Source organism: Piliocolobus tephrosceles, chromosome 4, assembly GCF_002776525.5.
Source record: "Piliocolobus tephrosceles isolate RC106 chromosome 4, ASM277652v3, whole genome shotgun sequence".
In the NCBI taxonomy this organism is placed as follows: Eukaryota; Metazoa; Chordata; class Mammalia; order Primates; family Cercopithecidae; genus Piliocolobus; species Piliocolobus tephrosceles.
The window spans coordinates 139,210,745-139,228,206 of NC_045437.1; the positions used below are offsets into that span (position 1 = coordinate 139,210,745).

The 17,462-nt window shown below is 45.9% G+C and overlaps 1 protein-coding gene across 6 annotated transcripts in view; it reads right to left on the bottom strand.

Moving 5' to 3' along the window:
* Positions 1–11,038: 11,038 nt before the first annotated feature.
* Positions 11,039–17,462, bottom strand: part of SLC36A1 (solute carrier family 36 member 1) — a 48,789-nt gene continuing 42,365 nt past the window's right edge. For 5 of the 6 annotated variants that reach the window (XM_023226995.2, XM_023226996.2, XM_023226998.2 and 2 more), the window contains one exon: positions 11,039–17,354. In XM_023226995.2, the coding sequence (XP_023082763.1) occupies positions 17,083–17,354 (272 nt within the window). In that variant the 3' untranslated portion in view covers positions 11,039–17,082. The remainder of the gene's footprint in view (positions 17,355–17,462) is intronic. The other variant, XR_002734695.2, reaches the window with a different exon arrangement.

The window sequence follows — 17,462 nt, forward strand, 5'->3', positions numbered from 1 at the left end:
TTTTCTGTGTCATTTAGCCTGTTTGGGGTCAGGGGAATGATGCAAGGGTCCACAGGCCCTTCCAAGATTCATGGAGTTTGGGAGCTGGAAGGGATCCTAGAGATTGTCAAGTACAGAGATTCCCGACCTGGCTACGTTACCTACTCCAGACACAAAACCAGAACCTCTGGGAGGTGGGGCCCAGGAAACTATTTGGAAAAAACCTTCTGCCTCTGATACAACTGTCTACAGTCGTCCAAACCCCTCCATTTAGATGGGGCTCTGAAGCTCTGAGTGATGAGTCCACTAACCAGCAGGCTAGCTAAAGACCAGGACAAGACCTGGGGCTTCCTGCCCTTGCCAGCACCCTTTGCACTGCATGGCATTAGTTACGGAGAAAGGACTTAACTATCACAAGTCTTGGGAAGCCAGCCCTCCTGGGACCCAGGGTCAGGCTGTGACTGCTACTCCACAGCACACCCTTAGTCACCAGCTAAATGTGACTTCACCAGGCAACCATGACAACACCGAGACAGGAAAGCCCAGTTCCTGCCTTCAAGTTCCCAGTCCAGCTGGGCAAAGAAGGCACACCCATGGGAGATACCACACAGGCGGTGGCTCTGAGGTTGGACAGGCTTGATTCCAAGCCCAGCTCTGTCACACACTAATTATGTGGCCTTGAGCAGATATGACTTGGCCTCTCATTTTTCTTTTTTTCTTTTTGAGATGGAGTCTCACCCTGTCACCCAGGCTGGAGTGCAGTGACATGATCTCAGCTCACTGTAGCTTCCACCTCCTGGGTTCAAGCGATTCTTCTGCCTCAGCCTCCCGAGTAGCCAGAACCACAGGCGCCTGCCACCACGCCTGGCTAATTTTTGTAGTTTTTAGTAGAGACAGGGTTTCACCATGTTGGCCAGGCTGATCTTGAACTCCTGACCTCGTGATCCACCCGTCTCGGCCTCCCAAAGTGCTGGGATTACAGGTGTGAGCCATCGCGCCCGGCTGGCCTCTCATTTTTCAATGAGAATTTTTTAGAGCAGTTTTACGGCTCACAGCAAAACTGAATGGAAGGTACAGGGATATGCCCTCCCTCCCATGCATAGCCTCCCTCATTATTAACCTTCCCCACCAGAATGGTATAGTTGTTGCAACTGACAACTCTCCATTGATGGGCCATTATCACCTACAGTCCATAGTTTACATTAGGGTTCACTCTTGCTATTGTACATTCTGTGGGTTTGGACAAATGTATAATATGGATCCAGCATTACGGGCTCTTGCAGATAGTTTCACTGCCCTAAAAATCCTCTGTGTTCTGCCTACTCATCCCTCATGCCCCCTAACCCCTCTGGCTACTCATCCCTCCTATCCCAACCCCTGGCAACCGCAAAACTTATTGCTGTCTCAGTTTTCCAGCATGTCATATAGTTGAAATCGTACGATATGTAGCTTTCTCAGACCTGCTTCTTTTACTTAGTAATACGCATTTACGATTCCTCCATATCTTTTCAGGGCTTGATCATTCATTTCTTTTTGGTGTCGAATAATACTCCACTGTCTGGATGTACTATAGTTTATTTACTCATTCACCTTCTCAAGGACATCTTGGTTGCTTCCAAGTTTTGGCAACTATGAATACAACTGCTGTAAACATCTGTGTGCAGGTTTGATGTGGATATAGGTTTTCGACACCTTTGGGTAAATACTGCCAAACAGTCTTCCAAAGTGGCGGAACCATTCCACATTCCCACCAGCAGTGACTGAGAGCTCCTTTTGCTCCACATTCTCGCCAGTATTTGGTGGTGTCCATGTTCTGGATTTCGACCTTTCTAATGGGTGTGTGGTATGGTATCTCACTGTTGTCTTAATTTTGCATTTCCCTGATGATATATGATGTGGAGCATCTTTTCTTTTCTTTCTTTCTTTTTTTTTTTTTTTGACATCTCTAGATCTGCTTTAGTGAGGGGGCTGTTAAGATGTTTGGCTCATTTTTAAACTGGGTTGTTTTCTCAATGTTCAGTATTAAGAGTACTTTGTATATTTTAGAAAACAGTATTTTATCAGATACACCTTTGAAAATATTTTCTCAGTCTGTGCCTTGTCTTCTTGACACTCTTTTACAAAGCACAGGTTTTTAATTTTTTTTTTCTTTGAGACAGAGTCTCACTCTGTTGCCCAGGCTGAAGTGCAGTGATGCAATCTCAGCTCACTGCAACCTCTGCCTCCTGGGTTCAAGCAATTCTCCCACCTCAGCCTCCCAAGTAGCTGGGATTACAGGTGCCCATCACCACACCCAGCTAATTTTTATATTTTTAGTAGAGACAGGGTTTTGCCATGTTGGTCAGCTGGTCTTTAACTCCTGACCTCAGGATCCCCCTTGCCTTGGCCTCCCAAAGTGCTGGGATTACAGGCATGAGCCACTGCACCTGCCCTACTGGTTTTTAATTTTAAGGAAGTCTGGTTTATCAATTATTTCTTTTTTACATAATGCCTTCCGTGTTTTATTTAAAAAGTCATTGCTAAAGCCAAGGTCTCTAGGTTTTCTCCTATGCTATCATCTACGAGTTTTATAGTTTTGCATTTTACATTTAGGTCTATGGTCCACTTTAAGTTATTTTTTGTGAAGGATGTAAGATCTGTGTCTAGGTTCATTTTGTTTGCATGTGGCTGTCCAGCTGTCCAGCACCATTTGCTGAAAAGGCTGTCTGCTCCATTGTGGTGCCTTTGCCCCTTTATCAAAGTTCAGTTGGGCCTCTCATTCCTCAGTAAAATGAAGATAGTAAATAATATAGGAATAATAGCTATCTCATATTGTCATAAGAAATACATGTAAATGGGCCAGGTGCAGTGGCTCAAGCCTGTAATCCCAGCACTTTGGGAGGCCGAGACGGGCGGATCACGAGGTCAGGAGCTCGAGACCATCCTGGCGAACATGGTGAAACCCCATCTCTACTAAAAAAATACAAAAAAAAACTAGCTGGGCGAGGTGGCGGGCGCCTGTGGTCCCAGCTACTCGGGAGGCTGAGGCAGGAGAATGGCGTGAACCCGGGAGGCGGAGCTTGCAGTGAGCCGAGATCGTGCCACTGCACTCCAGCCTGGGCGACAGAACGAGACTCTGTCTCAAAGAAAAAAAAAGAAATACATGTAAATGGAAAGCTTATTAAAGCATAAACAATAAATGGTGGCCAGTATAATAGAAAATAATACCAGGCCAGGTGTGTGGCTCACACCTGTAATCCCAGCACTTTGAGAGGCCAACGTGGGTGGATCACCTGAGGTCAGGAGTTCAGAATCAGCCTGGCCAACATGGTGAATCACCATCTCTACTAAAAATACACAAACCAGCCGAGTGTGGTGGTGGGCGGCTATGGTCCCAGCTACTCAGGAGGCTGAAGCAGGAGAATCGCTTGAACCTGGCAGGTGGAAGCTGCAGTGAGCCAGGATTGCTCCATTGCACTCCAGCCTGGACAACAGAGCAAGACTCTGTCTCAAAAAACAAAAAACAAAAAAGGACAGGTAGCATACAGATAGGACTGATTTATCAGGACTGTGCGGGAGATCACAAATTGTCCAGTGTTGTCCAAATTTCTGTTTTGCTTATCACTTTCATAATTTTTACCCTGATAGAACACAACTCGTACTATAATACTTAAAAAATATATTTCGATGTTTACAAAATATTCTCTATTCATCTTTAAACAATAATATCGCTACACTAAAGGATTTGAGAGTATTTCTTCCTGATACCATGAAAATACGTAACCATTCAGATTAAAAAATGACTCTCAGGGGCCCCCTCTTTGTCTTTGGGAAACAATGACCTGGTCCTCCTCATTCCTAATGTTCCGCACACTAAGGCCCATAGAGAAGGGGTTTGTCTGAGGTCTCTCAGTCAGAATTCCAGGGGCAAGACCCCAACTCAGGTCCGACACCCAGCCTGGGAATGTCCACACAGCACCTCCTGCCTCCCATTCTCCCCGGATGGGGAACGCCTTCTCATCTAGCCCACCTCCATCCTCTCCCCACCAGGCCCCGCCTTCTCCTATTCGTCCACAGCCTGAGTCTTCACAGATTAGCCACCAGAGGGCTCTCTGGGATCAAGGACTAGTTTACTGAGCGTGCGGGGAGGGCTAAAGGTTTTCAGGTAAATCCCGGCATCCTAAACCACTGGCGCTCAGGCAGATTTTCAGCTCACTATCATTATCCTCACTGCCATCAGCCACCACCTCTACTGCCTCCTCTTACTGAGCATTTGCTATGCCAGGTACTGTGCAAGCACTTAGCGTCTTATCTCATTTAATTCTCACAAAAACCTAAGGAGGCACCAGGCGCAGTGGCTCCCACCTGTAATCCCAGCACTCTGGGAGGGCGGGTGGTGGGATCAGCTGAGGTCAGGAGTTCGAGACCAGCCGGGCCAACATGGTGAAACCCCCGTCTCTACCAAAAATACAAAAACTAGCTGGGCATGCTGGCATGTGCCTGTAATCCCAGCTACTAGGGAGGCTGAGGCAAGAGAATCACTTGAACCCGGGAGATGGAGTTTGCAGTGAGCCGAGATCATGCCACTGCACTCCAGCCTGGGTGACAGATCGAGACTCCGTCTCAAAACAACAACAACAACAACAACAAAAACCCTAATGCGGTAGGTACTATCATCATTTACAAATGGAGAAACCGAGGCACAGATAAACTGAGGGGCTCACAATTTGTGTTAGTAACTTAAATAAGGTAAGTCACAGAGTTCATGAGTGACAGGGCCAGGATTCCAATCCAGGTTGGCCTGACTCGGGAGGTGCGCCTTACATTTGGGTTCGTGAAATAAATTACAAATATAGGGGACTGATGAGCAGTGGCAAGTGCAACGGAGCAGGTTGAGTTCAGAACAAGCCAAGAGAAGGCCATGCTCATTTCTAGGTGGCACAGAGCCAGGGTATCCAGATTTGGGGAGGTGGGGGTCTGCTCCCCTTAGGGCTCAACCCCAGGCCTCTCCTGAAGCCCTACATCCACTTTTGGGGCTGGGCCTTAAGAATGGCACAGCGACCTTGAGCATTGCTAGAGGAGCAGGCTGGAAGGGAGGGGCAGGGTGGGGACTTGCTGCCATGCTGTGAGGAGTGGTTTCAGGAGCCAGACGAGGCCTTGCTATTGGAGAAGGAAACGCAGCTGGGATTTGCCAGGACAAACGGTGTAAGGATTGGGAAACAGGAGAATTGGGAAACGGCTTCCTTCGGGGGCTGGCGGGTGAAGAAGGGCTTGCGCAGTTGTTGTCACAGGGGTGGTTTTCAAGCCTTTACAGGAAGGCCACATACGTTTTATCAGGCATCAGGGCAGTGCTCTGGAGGGAGGCACACAGGATCTCTGGGGCAGGCATGAGGCCTGGGCTAGAACCCTCAAAAAGTGAGTATCTGGGGATGAGGAAGGACAGAGCCAAAGGCCTCGGGGGGGAAAACGACCTCTGTTGGACTGAAGATTATGTATGAAGATTCTAAAAGAGCTAGAGGGCAAAAAAGACCCACCAGGTAAAGTTTTAAGGCACGGAATGCTGTGCCCAGGGCCCGCAGCTGGTCTAGTATAGAAGAGTCAACCCAACCTCTTTGCACGACTTGAAACATTGGTGCACTGCCAGCCTGCTAGGGCGCCAGACCCAGGTGCTGATCCATCACCTGTGGTGCGGTGTCTAAGGACAGGCTTTGGAAACCCTTGGGCAGCCTCTGACTTCTTTCAGAACAGGGGCACCAGCTGTTTCACTGAATGAAAAGCAGGAACTTTCTCAGGCATCCAGCTGCAAAAAGACAATTTCAAAACTTTTCTCAAAATTCCTCAATGAATCCAAAGGGTCCAACCAAGAAAGGTGCTTGGTTAGATTGATACAAAGATGACAATATAGTGATGTCACCTCCTTAGCAGGCCAGGGCACTATTTACTATGGAAGGAGACTACACTGAATTTAGTAACCAAAGATTTCAGATATATAATTAGCCCCCAAGGGTAGAGTGGGGGTAGACGTCATCTGACTTGATCAGTGCCCTCAGACAGCTCACAATCTGGGGCAAGTGGCCGAGTAGTCACATGTCTCCAGCGCAGGCAGGTATGAGGATAACCAGAGGAGGGCGGTGACAGCATTGCTGAGGACGAGTTGTAAGTTCTGACTGAACTGGCCAGGAAAGGTCTACAGGGGCCCAGCCATCTGAGCTGGTCTTAAAGCAGAGCTTCCGATTTAGCACAGAAAGGAGGGTCAGCTAGGCTAAGGGAAAATCCCAAAGGGAAGGCCTAGAGGTTTTAAGTATTTGGGCAATGGTGGGTAGTTCTGACGGCTGGGAGTGACTTATGGAGGGCAGGGTGCAAAGCAGGCTGGAGTCCAAAGACAGGCTTGGAAATGTGCTGTACTCACTGAAGGAGGTGAGGTAAGGAATGAAGGAATCAGCTGGCAGGGGAGAAAATTCCAGCGGCAAGGACATGAGGTTTGACGTCAGACAGACCTGGCTTCGCCGCTTTAGAAATGTGATTTTGGGCAAGTCATGTAAACTTTTATGCCCAGTTTGCAAAGTGGGGATATTACCAGCACTTTCCTTCACTAGATTTGAGTATTAAAGGAGACAACATACATAAAGTGCTTAGCGTAGCTGGTATAGTGAACGTTCAGGAGATGTTAGAGATATTTTACCATTACTACTGGAAAAGCAGCTCTTTGTGTACTATCCATATTGACACACTTTCCTTTGCTCCATGGCCACAGTAAAAGGACATTCCCACCCACTCCGCCGGGCGCAGTGGCTCACGCCTGTAATCCCAGCACTTTGGGAGGCCGAGGCGGGCAGATCACCTGAGGTCAGGAGTGCAAGACCAGCCTGGCCAATGTGGTGAAACCCCGTCTCTACTAAAAATACAAACATTAGCCGGGCGTGGTGGCAGGCGCTTGTAATCCCAGCTACTGGGGAGGCTGAGGCAGAGAATCACTTGAACCCGGGAGGCGGAGGTTGCAGTGAGCCGAGATCGTTCCACTAGCACTCCAGCCTCGGGCACTAGAGGAAGACTTCTTCTCAAAAAAAAAAAAAAAAAAAAAGGACATCCCCCCAGATAAAGGTAGGCGGGTGGGAGCTAAATGTTCTCAGGCATTGGTTCGTGGCAGCTGAGGTGGGCGATTTCCACCCCATCCCCCACCCCAGCCAAGGGGATATTTGGCAATTCTGGAGACATTTTTAGTTGTCACAACTTGCAGGGTGCAAATGACATCTAGTGGGCAGAGGCCCAGGATGCTGCTAAACATCCTACAATGCACAGAAAAGCCCCTCAACAAAGAATTAGGTAGCCCCAAATGGCAATGATAGTGCAGTTAAGAAACTCTGTCCTAAAGAAACCCATGCAGCCTTTATGTAGCACGGAGCAGCTGGAAATCTAGCCTGGGGCAAAAGTACACTTATGCCAAAAATAGAAGTTATGCATATGGTTCTGCTCATTTCTAAAAAGGCACCATTCTGGATTCTACATCTGTGAGAGTAAATATTAGGGTGGGTGAAAAATGAAAGGCAATCTAACAATGTAAAGAATAGTATACAATGATAAAGTAGGACTTATTCCAAGTAGTAAGCAAGGCCAGTTCAATATTCAAAAATCAATTAACGGAATCCACCATATCAAAAGGTGAAAAAAGAAGAACTGTACGATCATGTCAGATACAGAAAAAGCATTTGACAAAATTCAGTACTCATTCATGATTTTTAAAGTATCTCAGCACAGTAATAGAGGGGAACTTCTATAAAAAGTATACATCTTACATCATACTTAAAGTGAAAGACTGAATGCTTTCCCTACAAGATCAGAGACAGGACTAGGATGTTCACTCTCACCACTTGTTTTAAACTAGAAATTTGAACCATTGCAATACGGCCAAAAAAAAGAAAAAAAGAAAAAAGAAAAGAGATACACATTGGAAAAAAAGAAATACACCTATCTCTATTTGCAGACAACGTGGTTGTCTAAAAAGAAAATCCCGGCCAGGCACGGTGGCTCACACCTGTAATCCCAGCACTTTGGGCGGCTGAGGCGGGTGGACCATGAGGTCAGGAGATCGAGACCATCCTGGCTAACATGGTGAAACCCTCTCTCTACTAAAAATACAAAAAATTAGCCGGGCGTGGTGGCAGGTGCCTGTAGTCCCAGCTACTCGGCTGAGGCAGGAGAACTGCATGAACCCGGGAGATGGAGCTTGCAGTGAGCCGAGATCATGCCACTGCACTCCAGCCTGGGCCACAGAGCGAGACTCCATCTCAAAAAAAAAAAAAAAAAAAACCATGAAATCTAACCAAAAACTCACAGAATTATTGAGTACAGAAAGGTCACAGGATACGAGATTAAAATACACTAATCAGTTGTATTTCTATATACTACCAATGGACACACAGAGACTGGAATAAAAAAATACCATTTATAATTGCTCCAAAAAAATTTAAATACTTAAGCATAAATCTAACAAAACACAGGATCTGATAAATGGTTACAATAACAAATAGTGTTGGGAAGCCAAGGTGAGCGGATCACCTGAGGTCAGGAGTTCAAGACCAGCCTGGCCAACATGGCAAAGCCCCTTCTCTACTAAAAGTACAGAAATCAGCTGGGCATGGTGGTACACACCTGTAGTCCTAGCTACTGAAGAGGCTAAGACAGGAGAATCACTTGAACCCAGGAGGTGGAGGTTGCAGTGAGCCAAGATGGTGCCACTGCACGCCAGCCTGGGTGACAGAGTGAGACTCTGTCTCAAAAAACAAACAAACAAACAAAAACCCACAAGGAGTGATAACAGCAAAGGCTGGCAAAGTTGCAGAGGAAATAGACCACTCATACATTGTTGCTATAGTAGTAAAATGGTACAGTCATTCTGGAAAATGGTTTAGAAGTTCCTTTTAAAACTAATAATGGGGCTTACCATATGTATTAGTCCATTTTCACGCTGCTGTTAAAGACATACCAGTGACTGGGCAATTTACAAAAGAAAGAGGTTTAATTGGATTTACAGTTCCACATAGCTGAGGAGGCCTCACAATCATGGCGGAAGGCAAGGAGGAGCAGGTCACATCTTAAGTGGATGGCGGCAGGCAAAGAGAGAATGAGAGTGTGCAGGGAGACTCCCCTTTTTAAAACCATCAGACCTCGTGAGGCTTATTCACTATCACGAGAACAGTGCAGGAAAGACATGCCCCTACAATTCAATCACCTCCCACCGGGTCCCTCCCCCAACATGTGGAAACTCAAGATGAGATTTGAGTGGGGACACAGCCAAACCATATCACCATACAATTCAACAGTTGTGCTCCTGGGCATATATCCCAGAGAAATTAAAACTTATTTTCATGCAGGAGCACTTGCACAAATATTTATAGTACTTTATTTGTAATAACCAAATCTGGAACCAATGCACATTTCTTTCAGTGAGTGAATGGTTAAACGTCAGTACCATGGAATCCTACTCAACAATACAAAGAAACAAACTATTGATAAATGCAACAAATTAGATGAACATCAAGGAAATTACACTGAGTGAAAGAAGCCAACCCCAAAAAGATACATATGGCATAATTCAATTTATTGAATTATTATTATTTCATGAATAACAAAATTATAGAGATGAAGAACAGATTCGTGGCTTCTGGGAAAGGTTAGGGATGTGGGGGACTGAAGGGAGTGGGTATTTATAAAGGGGTAGCATAAAGGAGTCTTGAGGTGATGATACAGTTAGGCATCTAGTTTGTGGTGGTGGTGTATACAAAGCTACTACTCATGATAAAACTGCATACAGCTATATACAAACATACACACAAACAAATGAGTATCTGTATAACTAACAAAATCTGCATCAGCTCTATGGATTGTGCCAATGTCAATTTCCTGGCTTCGATAATGTACTACAGTTATGCAAGATATTAACACTGGGAAGCCCAGCTGAAGGGTGCTCTGGACCTGGACCTCCCTCCTGTGCCTTTGAATCTTCCTGTAAATCTACAATTATTTTCCAATAAAAAACTTATATCAAAAGAAGTAGATGACTGAATTTTAAGAGGCAAATATTTGAACAAATACTTCATTGAAAAGATAGGCCAATAAGCATGTAAACAGGTGCAAAACATCACTAGTCATTGGGGAAATGCAAATTACAACTGCGATGAGATGCCACTTCACACCTATTAGAGGACTAAAATTTAAAAGACCACAATATTAAGTATTGGTGAGGATATGGAGCAACTGTAACTGTTATACATTAGGAATCCAAAAGGGAACCGCCACTTTGGAAAACAATTTGCCGAAAGTTAGCACACATTTCCCATACAACCCCATCATTTCACCTCTAGGTATTTACCCAAGAGAAATAAAAACATAGGTCTACACAAAGACCTGTACATGAGTATTTATAGCAGCTTTATTCATAATAGTAATTTTTTTATAATTAAGTATAGAGTATATTTGAGCCCCAAACTTGAGAATGGCCACCGGGGTGCACAAATTTAAGTTGCCCTCATAACATACTCTGATTAGCAGCAGTTACAAGTGAGTTTTAAGGAAGAAAGAAGAGGCAGTTTCTAAATTGTTTACCAGGAATTTACATTAAAATAACTAAGCCATAACAGCTAAAAATTTGAAGCACCCTCAAAGACTATCAACTAATGAATGGATAAACAAAGTATGGTTCACTCACGCAATGGATACTACTCAGCAATAAAAAGAATCAATTATGGATACATATAACAATGTGGAGGAATATAAAAAGCATGATTATGTTAAGTGAAAGAAATCAGACACAAAGGGCTGCATACATAATGGTTTTATACAACATTCTAGAAAAGACAAAACTGGAGACAGAAAAAACAGATTAGTAGTTGCCAACGGCTGAGTGGTGTGAGGATGGGATTGATTGCAAAGGGGCACAAGGGACCTTCTGGGGGCAAAGAAGATGGTCTGTATCTTGACTGAGATGGTGGTCACATGACTGTATGCAAAACACACTGAACTGCACATTTGAAAAGGTAGATTTAAATTTAATTACATGTAAATTTTACTCCACTTTTTTTTAAAGGAGACCAATGGCCAAGGGTCTAGTAAAGCATACCCATTAAAGACACACATAGTTCCTCAGCACAACCACAATAGGCTAACTATGAGGAAGGCAACCTACATGGCAAAGAGCCCCAGGCTTAGGGTCTAAATTCAGTCCACTGTCACTCAGGTTTATTCCTCCAGTAGTAGTGCAATGGGCTTGCCGGAGGGCCCTGGCTATCTGGAAGAAGAGGTTACAGCCATTAGGTGTAACTGTGAGCAGAAATAAAAACTTCAAGAGGTGGACAACCTAAAAGAGGATCGAGTGCACTCCACAGAGGAAGTGAACAAGACATCAGTGCACGGATGGACAGCCAGAACAACAAGCAGAAGTACTTTGGAGTCCTGGTTTTCTACAAGTCAGCGAATATTTCAGAAAATGTTTAATAAGTCCTTTGTGATTATTACATATGGCACTTTACAACATTCTCTCTAACCCTCATGACAATTTCTCAAGGCAAACCTCCCTCTTGAGGTTGCAACAAAGACAGGCAGCCAGCGCCTTGGGAAGCACTCAGGTTCTGGAACCAGAAGACTTGCGTGTGTATCCCAATGCTGCTACCTACTGATGGGCAGCTTGGCATAGCTGCTAAATCTCTTTGACCTTCCTGTTCCAGAAATGATAATGACAATGAAAATAGACTACATGCTCGCCTTCCTCTCTTGATAAAATATTATACTTTTAAGAGTGTTCCTTAAAGGCTCTGTTTTTAAACTTATACAAGTAAGTGTATTTCCCTGAGTTCTATGAGCTACTCTGCAAATTAATCAAACCCCAAAACAGAGTCATGGGAACCCCGATTTACAATTTTTAGCCAGTCAGAAGCACAGGTAAACAACCTGGTACTTGCAATTGGCACTGGAAGTGGTGGTGGTGGTGAGGGGTGTCACTCTTGGGGACTGAGCCCTCATCCTGTGGGATCTGACGCCATCTCCAGGCAGGTGGTGTCAGAATTGAATTGGAGCACACCTGGCTAGTGTTTGCTGCACAACTGATTGCGTGCTTGCTGGTGGGAACAAATTCCAAGTAATTTTTTTTGCGGGGAACCAATGTATTGAGAATAAACATTTTAAGCCTTAAGTGTGTTTTCCCACTCAGTGACAAAAAGAGAAGGGAAGGGGTGTCATCTCTTCCGTTGTCCTGTCCTGAAATTAATCTTCACATTTCAAGAAAATTAAGTGTTACCTATTGTGTCAGATTTCTTCAGAGAAACAAAGCCAGTAGGAGATATATATATATATATACACACACATATATACATACACATATATGAATATAAATACACATAGAGAGACTGAGAGAGAGATCAAGGAACTGGCTCCCATGACTGTGTGAGCCGGCAAGTCTGCGAGTCATAGGGCAGGCCCGTAGGAGCTGATGCTGCAGTCTGGAGGCAGAATTTCTTCTCCAACGAAACTTCAGCTTTGCTCTAAAGGCCTTTACAGTGATTGAATGTGGCCCACCCACAATACTGAGAAAACCTCTTTTACTTAAAGGCAACTGATTATAGATGTTAACCACATTTACAAAACACCTTCGCAGCAACACCTGGATTAGCGTTTGACTGAATTATAAGTTGACACATATAAAACTGGCCATCTCACCTGTCATGTGGGCTCATCTGCTATGTAAGGAGAGGGCTGAAAATTCTTACTCAAGTCTTCGAGAGAAGCGGAAGGAGGGTTAGGGAGGGGAGGACTGTCTAACAGAAAAAAATAAAAAAACATTCCTGGTCCCTTTCTTCTTGGGCAACTCTTAATTCCATGGAAGGGTCTACTGCTTGTGCCACTCTCATATGAACTCTGTGGCATAAACCAGAAACATCTAACCCAGTATCTAGTCAAGGGATCTGAGTGATATAAAAAGGAAAAAAAAAAAAAAAGACACAGACAGCAACCTCTCAAAAATAAAAAATAAAATTCATTTATTGAAAAGAAAAAGCTTAACATATGATCCATGTGCAAACTCCCAAACAGGATCTATGAACTCTGGCATGATCCACATCGCTACACATACCGTGCTGGAAGTGGAAGTGCACATCCACGCAGGCACGTAACACACACAGTACTGTCTAGTTAGCAACACCTACGGATTGGTTGATTTTCTTCACACACCATTGACATGTTTTACAATAGAGTTACCAATTTTATTATTCACTGAAAGAACATAGCTTCCCCAGAATCACTTTGATTTAAACCAAATAACACAGTGAATGACAGGCACCCTGCACCTATATCTCCTACCTTCCTTACTCTGATAACCTCCTATCAGGACCATTTATGTCCTCTGGCCAGGGAACGACTCAGTGGCACAAAGGAAAGAGAAGAAATGTTACAAGCTGATATTGTTGGGGCAAACAGCTTTGCAACCAGTCGGACTTACTGTCTAAAAGTATTAACCGTAATTTCAAAGACAAACCACACCGCTTCCTTTTCCCCTAATGGCCTCAGAGATTTGTAATGTACTTTGGAAAATTAACTTCTAAGTCCTGCCACTTGGACTCTGTCTTCTCTTTGAGGAAGCAGCATTGAGGAAGCAGCATTGTGGACCCAGTGGGGACAGATGCTGAAGCTTGCCTTCACATCTCAGCAGCTACAAAATAAAATTCACTGATACAGAAACCCTTGCTGTGAGCAGTGAGGAGAGAGAGCTGTAAACAGACATAAATTGAGATTTTTGCACTTCTGAAAAATATGAGGTGAACATTCGTGCTAAACAGAGATAATGTTCTAGGAAGGGAGAAATCTGAGAAGAGAAAAGTAAGATGAGAGATGAGAGAGAAGAAACATGATTTTTCAAATGCACTTGTTTAGGATCAACACTTTAAGACTATTGATAAAACTATAAATTTCCTGGGGATAGACAGTGAGCAGTGAGCATCAGCCAATGAATCTGGCTGCAGAGGAGAGATGGAAGAGGGCAGCTGAAGTGAAATGACACACATTCACACATATCTCGCCAGGGCTTGTGCAGATGAGGGGATCATAGCAGCTGGACAGCAGCACAACATAAATAATGCCACTTCTGAATGGTGGCAACTGCTAGGCAGAGTGAACAGAAGATGCCAGCTCACACTCTTCCCAGCAAGTGTCTGCATTTAGCAGGAGGTGCACTGCCCACTGAGAGCTGGAAGCCTGCTCCCAACAGCAGCATTTGGAGGAGAGAACCACCAAGGGGCTCTGAGAAAGCTACCTCTGACTCGGGGAAATTGGAGTGACAGGAGCAGGGTCACAAAGCTCAAGAGTATCTAGCTGGGAAAGCCCACGGCTCCCCTTTGCTCCAGCAGATGCAGCCTCACACTCCTGAAAGCCTTTGCTCTGTTGCTCTGTGATCGTATTTCTACTTATGGTGGGAGGACACCAGGGAGGCTTCTCTGCTTCAAGAAGCCCTTTGGGCTGCATAAGAGATTCTGGGCTGGCTGAGAGCTGCTTGCATAAGAGGAAGAAGGGCTTCCTCCCACTACTACTGACTGGCTGACCCTTTGCTTGATGCCTAACAGCTGTGCACCTGCACAGCCAGGAAGGCCCACCAGCTGGAGCTGCCCTTCCTGGGTCTTCTGGAAGAGCCACGCAATCAGTCTGTAAGTGTAGCAGGAACACAAGCCAGAGATCAAACAGGCAATGCCAAATTGGCTTCCAGAAATCCTAAGGCTACAGCCAACTCTCCTACATACCGTGTTCTCACAGCCAGGCAGCAATAGCCTGCATCTTGCTAAGAGCTGGGGGACCCCCAGTATTCTCCCATCCAGTCCTCAGGTGCCAACATCACAGTCCCAATCTCAGAACTCGGCTGGGCAGGATGGCCTCTAGCAGCTCTGAGTAAACAGAAACGTCCACCAAGGAGGACATGGGCAGGATACAGGTCTGGCCCTCCAGTTGGCCTCTACCTTCTCACTGAGACCACTCTTAGCACCGCTGGGGAAGACAGCTAAGATAGTGGCTGGGCTGCCAGAGCCCGAACTTGGAACCAGGAGATGACAGTTTCCGAGCCCACTTTGGTAACTTCTAAGCCTGCGACTTCAGAAGACAGGGCCTCTGCTACTCCCAGCTAGATTCGTGGTCACATAGCACCTGTTAAGAGTCCACCATAGAACAGAAAGGGTGGTGAAAAGCGTCCTTCTCCTAAGGAAGAACAAGTCAACAATGACGGCATGTTCCTAAGTTAACAAATTATTAGGTAGGTGGGGAGTCACTACATTGAGAGTCCACTTTTCCCATCCCTTCACCTGGAAGTCAGCTCTCCTGGCTTTGGAACAGAAGAGACAGAAAAAACTGGGGCCATGTGGCTGCGTCACAGCCCTTATGAGCTTTGGGGGAAACACAGAAGCAAAACCTCTGATACATTTTTGCTGCTCTCCTTCAACCAACTTTCAGAGTGAACTGTATCTGCAGTGAAGTAAGAGCCTGGTGACGGAACAGAGGAGACAAGGAGTCGGTTCTGTTACTTACACAGGAACACATACACACACACCGTGCACACACACATGTGCACACACACACAGCTAAAGAGGGGAAATTCATCAATGGCCTTCTGAAATACTTCGTACACCAAGAGGAAAGAAGAGGCAGCCCACAGCAAGGCAATGTATCTTCCTCTGCCTTCTCTGAAGTTTGCTCCCAAATCTGAAGGCTGACCTTGAGGAGGGCCAACCTGAAGGCTGTTTGCGAAACCCAGGGAGGCATTCTGGGGGAAAGACAGGGCTCATAATTAGTGTTCAGTGGTTCCTTTCAAAGTCCAAGCCACAGAGGCAGTGTGGGGCCGGGCACTGGTTCTGCCCTATTCCCCACTGATTGTAAACAACCAAGCACCGCGCGTAGTGTCAGACCAGCTGCTGTAAAGTCTATGAACTTAATTTCAAACTCTCTGTGCACACTGACCTCAGCTACTCATCCGTGGCAATAGAGTGGGTGTCGTCCCAGCACGATGGCAACTGAGCATTGCTGATCCTTTCACCTGGCATGGGCTGAGGCTGAAACATGGGCCTGCATGCACACAGCCCCATTTTATATGCCTTTCACTCAGCCACCCTTCCCTCGGCCCAGTGCACCCACACACTTCTGCAGTCCTTCAATGTCTTTTCAGTATGAAACCAGGCTGGTCAACAGGAGGCAAAATCTGTGCCTCCTCACCGAGGTACATTTTTAGATGATCCTGATTAAAACCTTTGAGTCCTCAGCCAAGAGTGCCGAGGACCCCAGCAGACATCTCCTGGAGCGAGCTTCTTTTCAGCAGGAGAAGTTGAGTCAAAGTTTACTGAAGAAGAAGTAATTCATAATAGCGCCAGATCTAGAGACAGTCTAAAAACAAAAATCTGATTTTAAATAAAAGATAAATATTTTCAGTTTAGGCAACACTTCCTATGTTTCAAGAGCTAAAGCAACTAAGAATACAGTACTGTAACCCATCCTAAGGAATCCGCTGAAGAGAAGCATTGCCTTAAGGGGCACAGCAAGCCAGAGAGTCAAGATTAAAAACTCCAGTTTGGGGAGCCTGTTTCAAATGACCAGGTAGGTCCAGCCACCCCCTGGAGACTCGAGCAGGAAGAATACTGAGATACAACATTTGGGAGAGAGATGAGAAAGAAGCCCAGCTTTATAAAGAGGGGGAGTTCCCAGTTATTTAATCTATGCCTAGACCGGAAAAGGTGAACACATGAGGTGGGGGACACTAAAATTGTTAAATAAAGTGAACTGTGCAGTAAGAATGAATTGGGTGAGGCGCACCAGCAGCGGGGAAGGAAGGAGGAGGCATGATGAGGGGGAGCTGGAAAGTTCTGGGTGTAAATAGGTACAAGTGACCGATGGCGGCCCTGTCACTAGTGGCACTTCTGCATGTCTGCCACCCCACTTCTCCCCTGCCCTCAGGTTACCTGGCCCGGGGTATCCAGGAGCCAGGCAGAGGGGTTCCCACACAGCAACCCTGATTTTCCTCAGAGCCTGGACCATACCTGAGGCTCTGGGGACAGGTAACGGGGGACACACGAGGCAGGGGTAGGCAGCTGCAGAGACGAACCCAGATCCCTATATGAAGGCACGGGTGGAATTGATGAAGATGGGAGCATTGCTTGGCTGGATCAGCTCATAGAGGGCCTCATAGGTCCCCACCACAAAGCCCACGAAGCCCAGGACGCTGATCAGGGCGTCCTTGAAGATGGTGAGGGGGCTCATGCCCTCTGAGTAGAAGGTGGTGACCTCCAGGAGCGGTGGGATGATGAGGGCCAGGGCGCTGCTGCTCACGGAGCCCACCAGGGAGATGACCAGGTCCAGGCGGGGGATGAGGATGGCCAAGATGCCTGCAGAAAGAGAGGACATGCCTGTTTAAGATGCCCAGAGCTGGGACAGGTCTGTCTCCCTACTGTTGAGCAAATTCAGCATCTGTCCGTCTTCTAGGATTGAGAGCT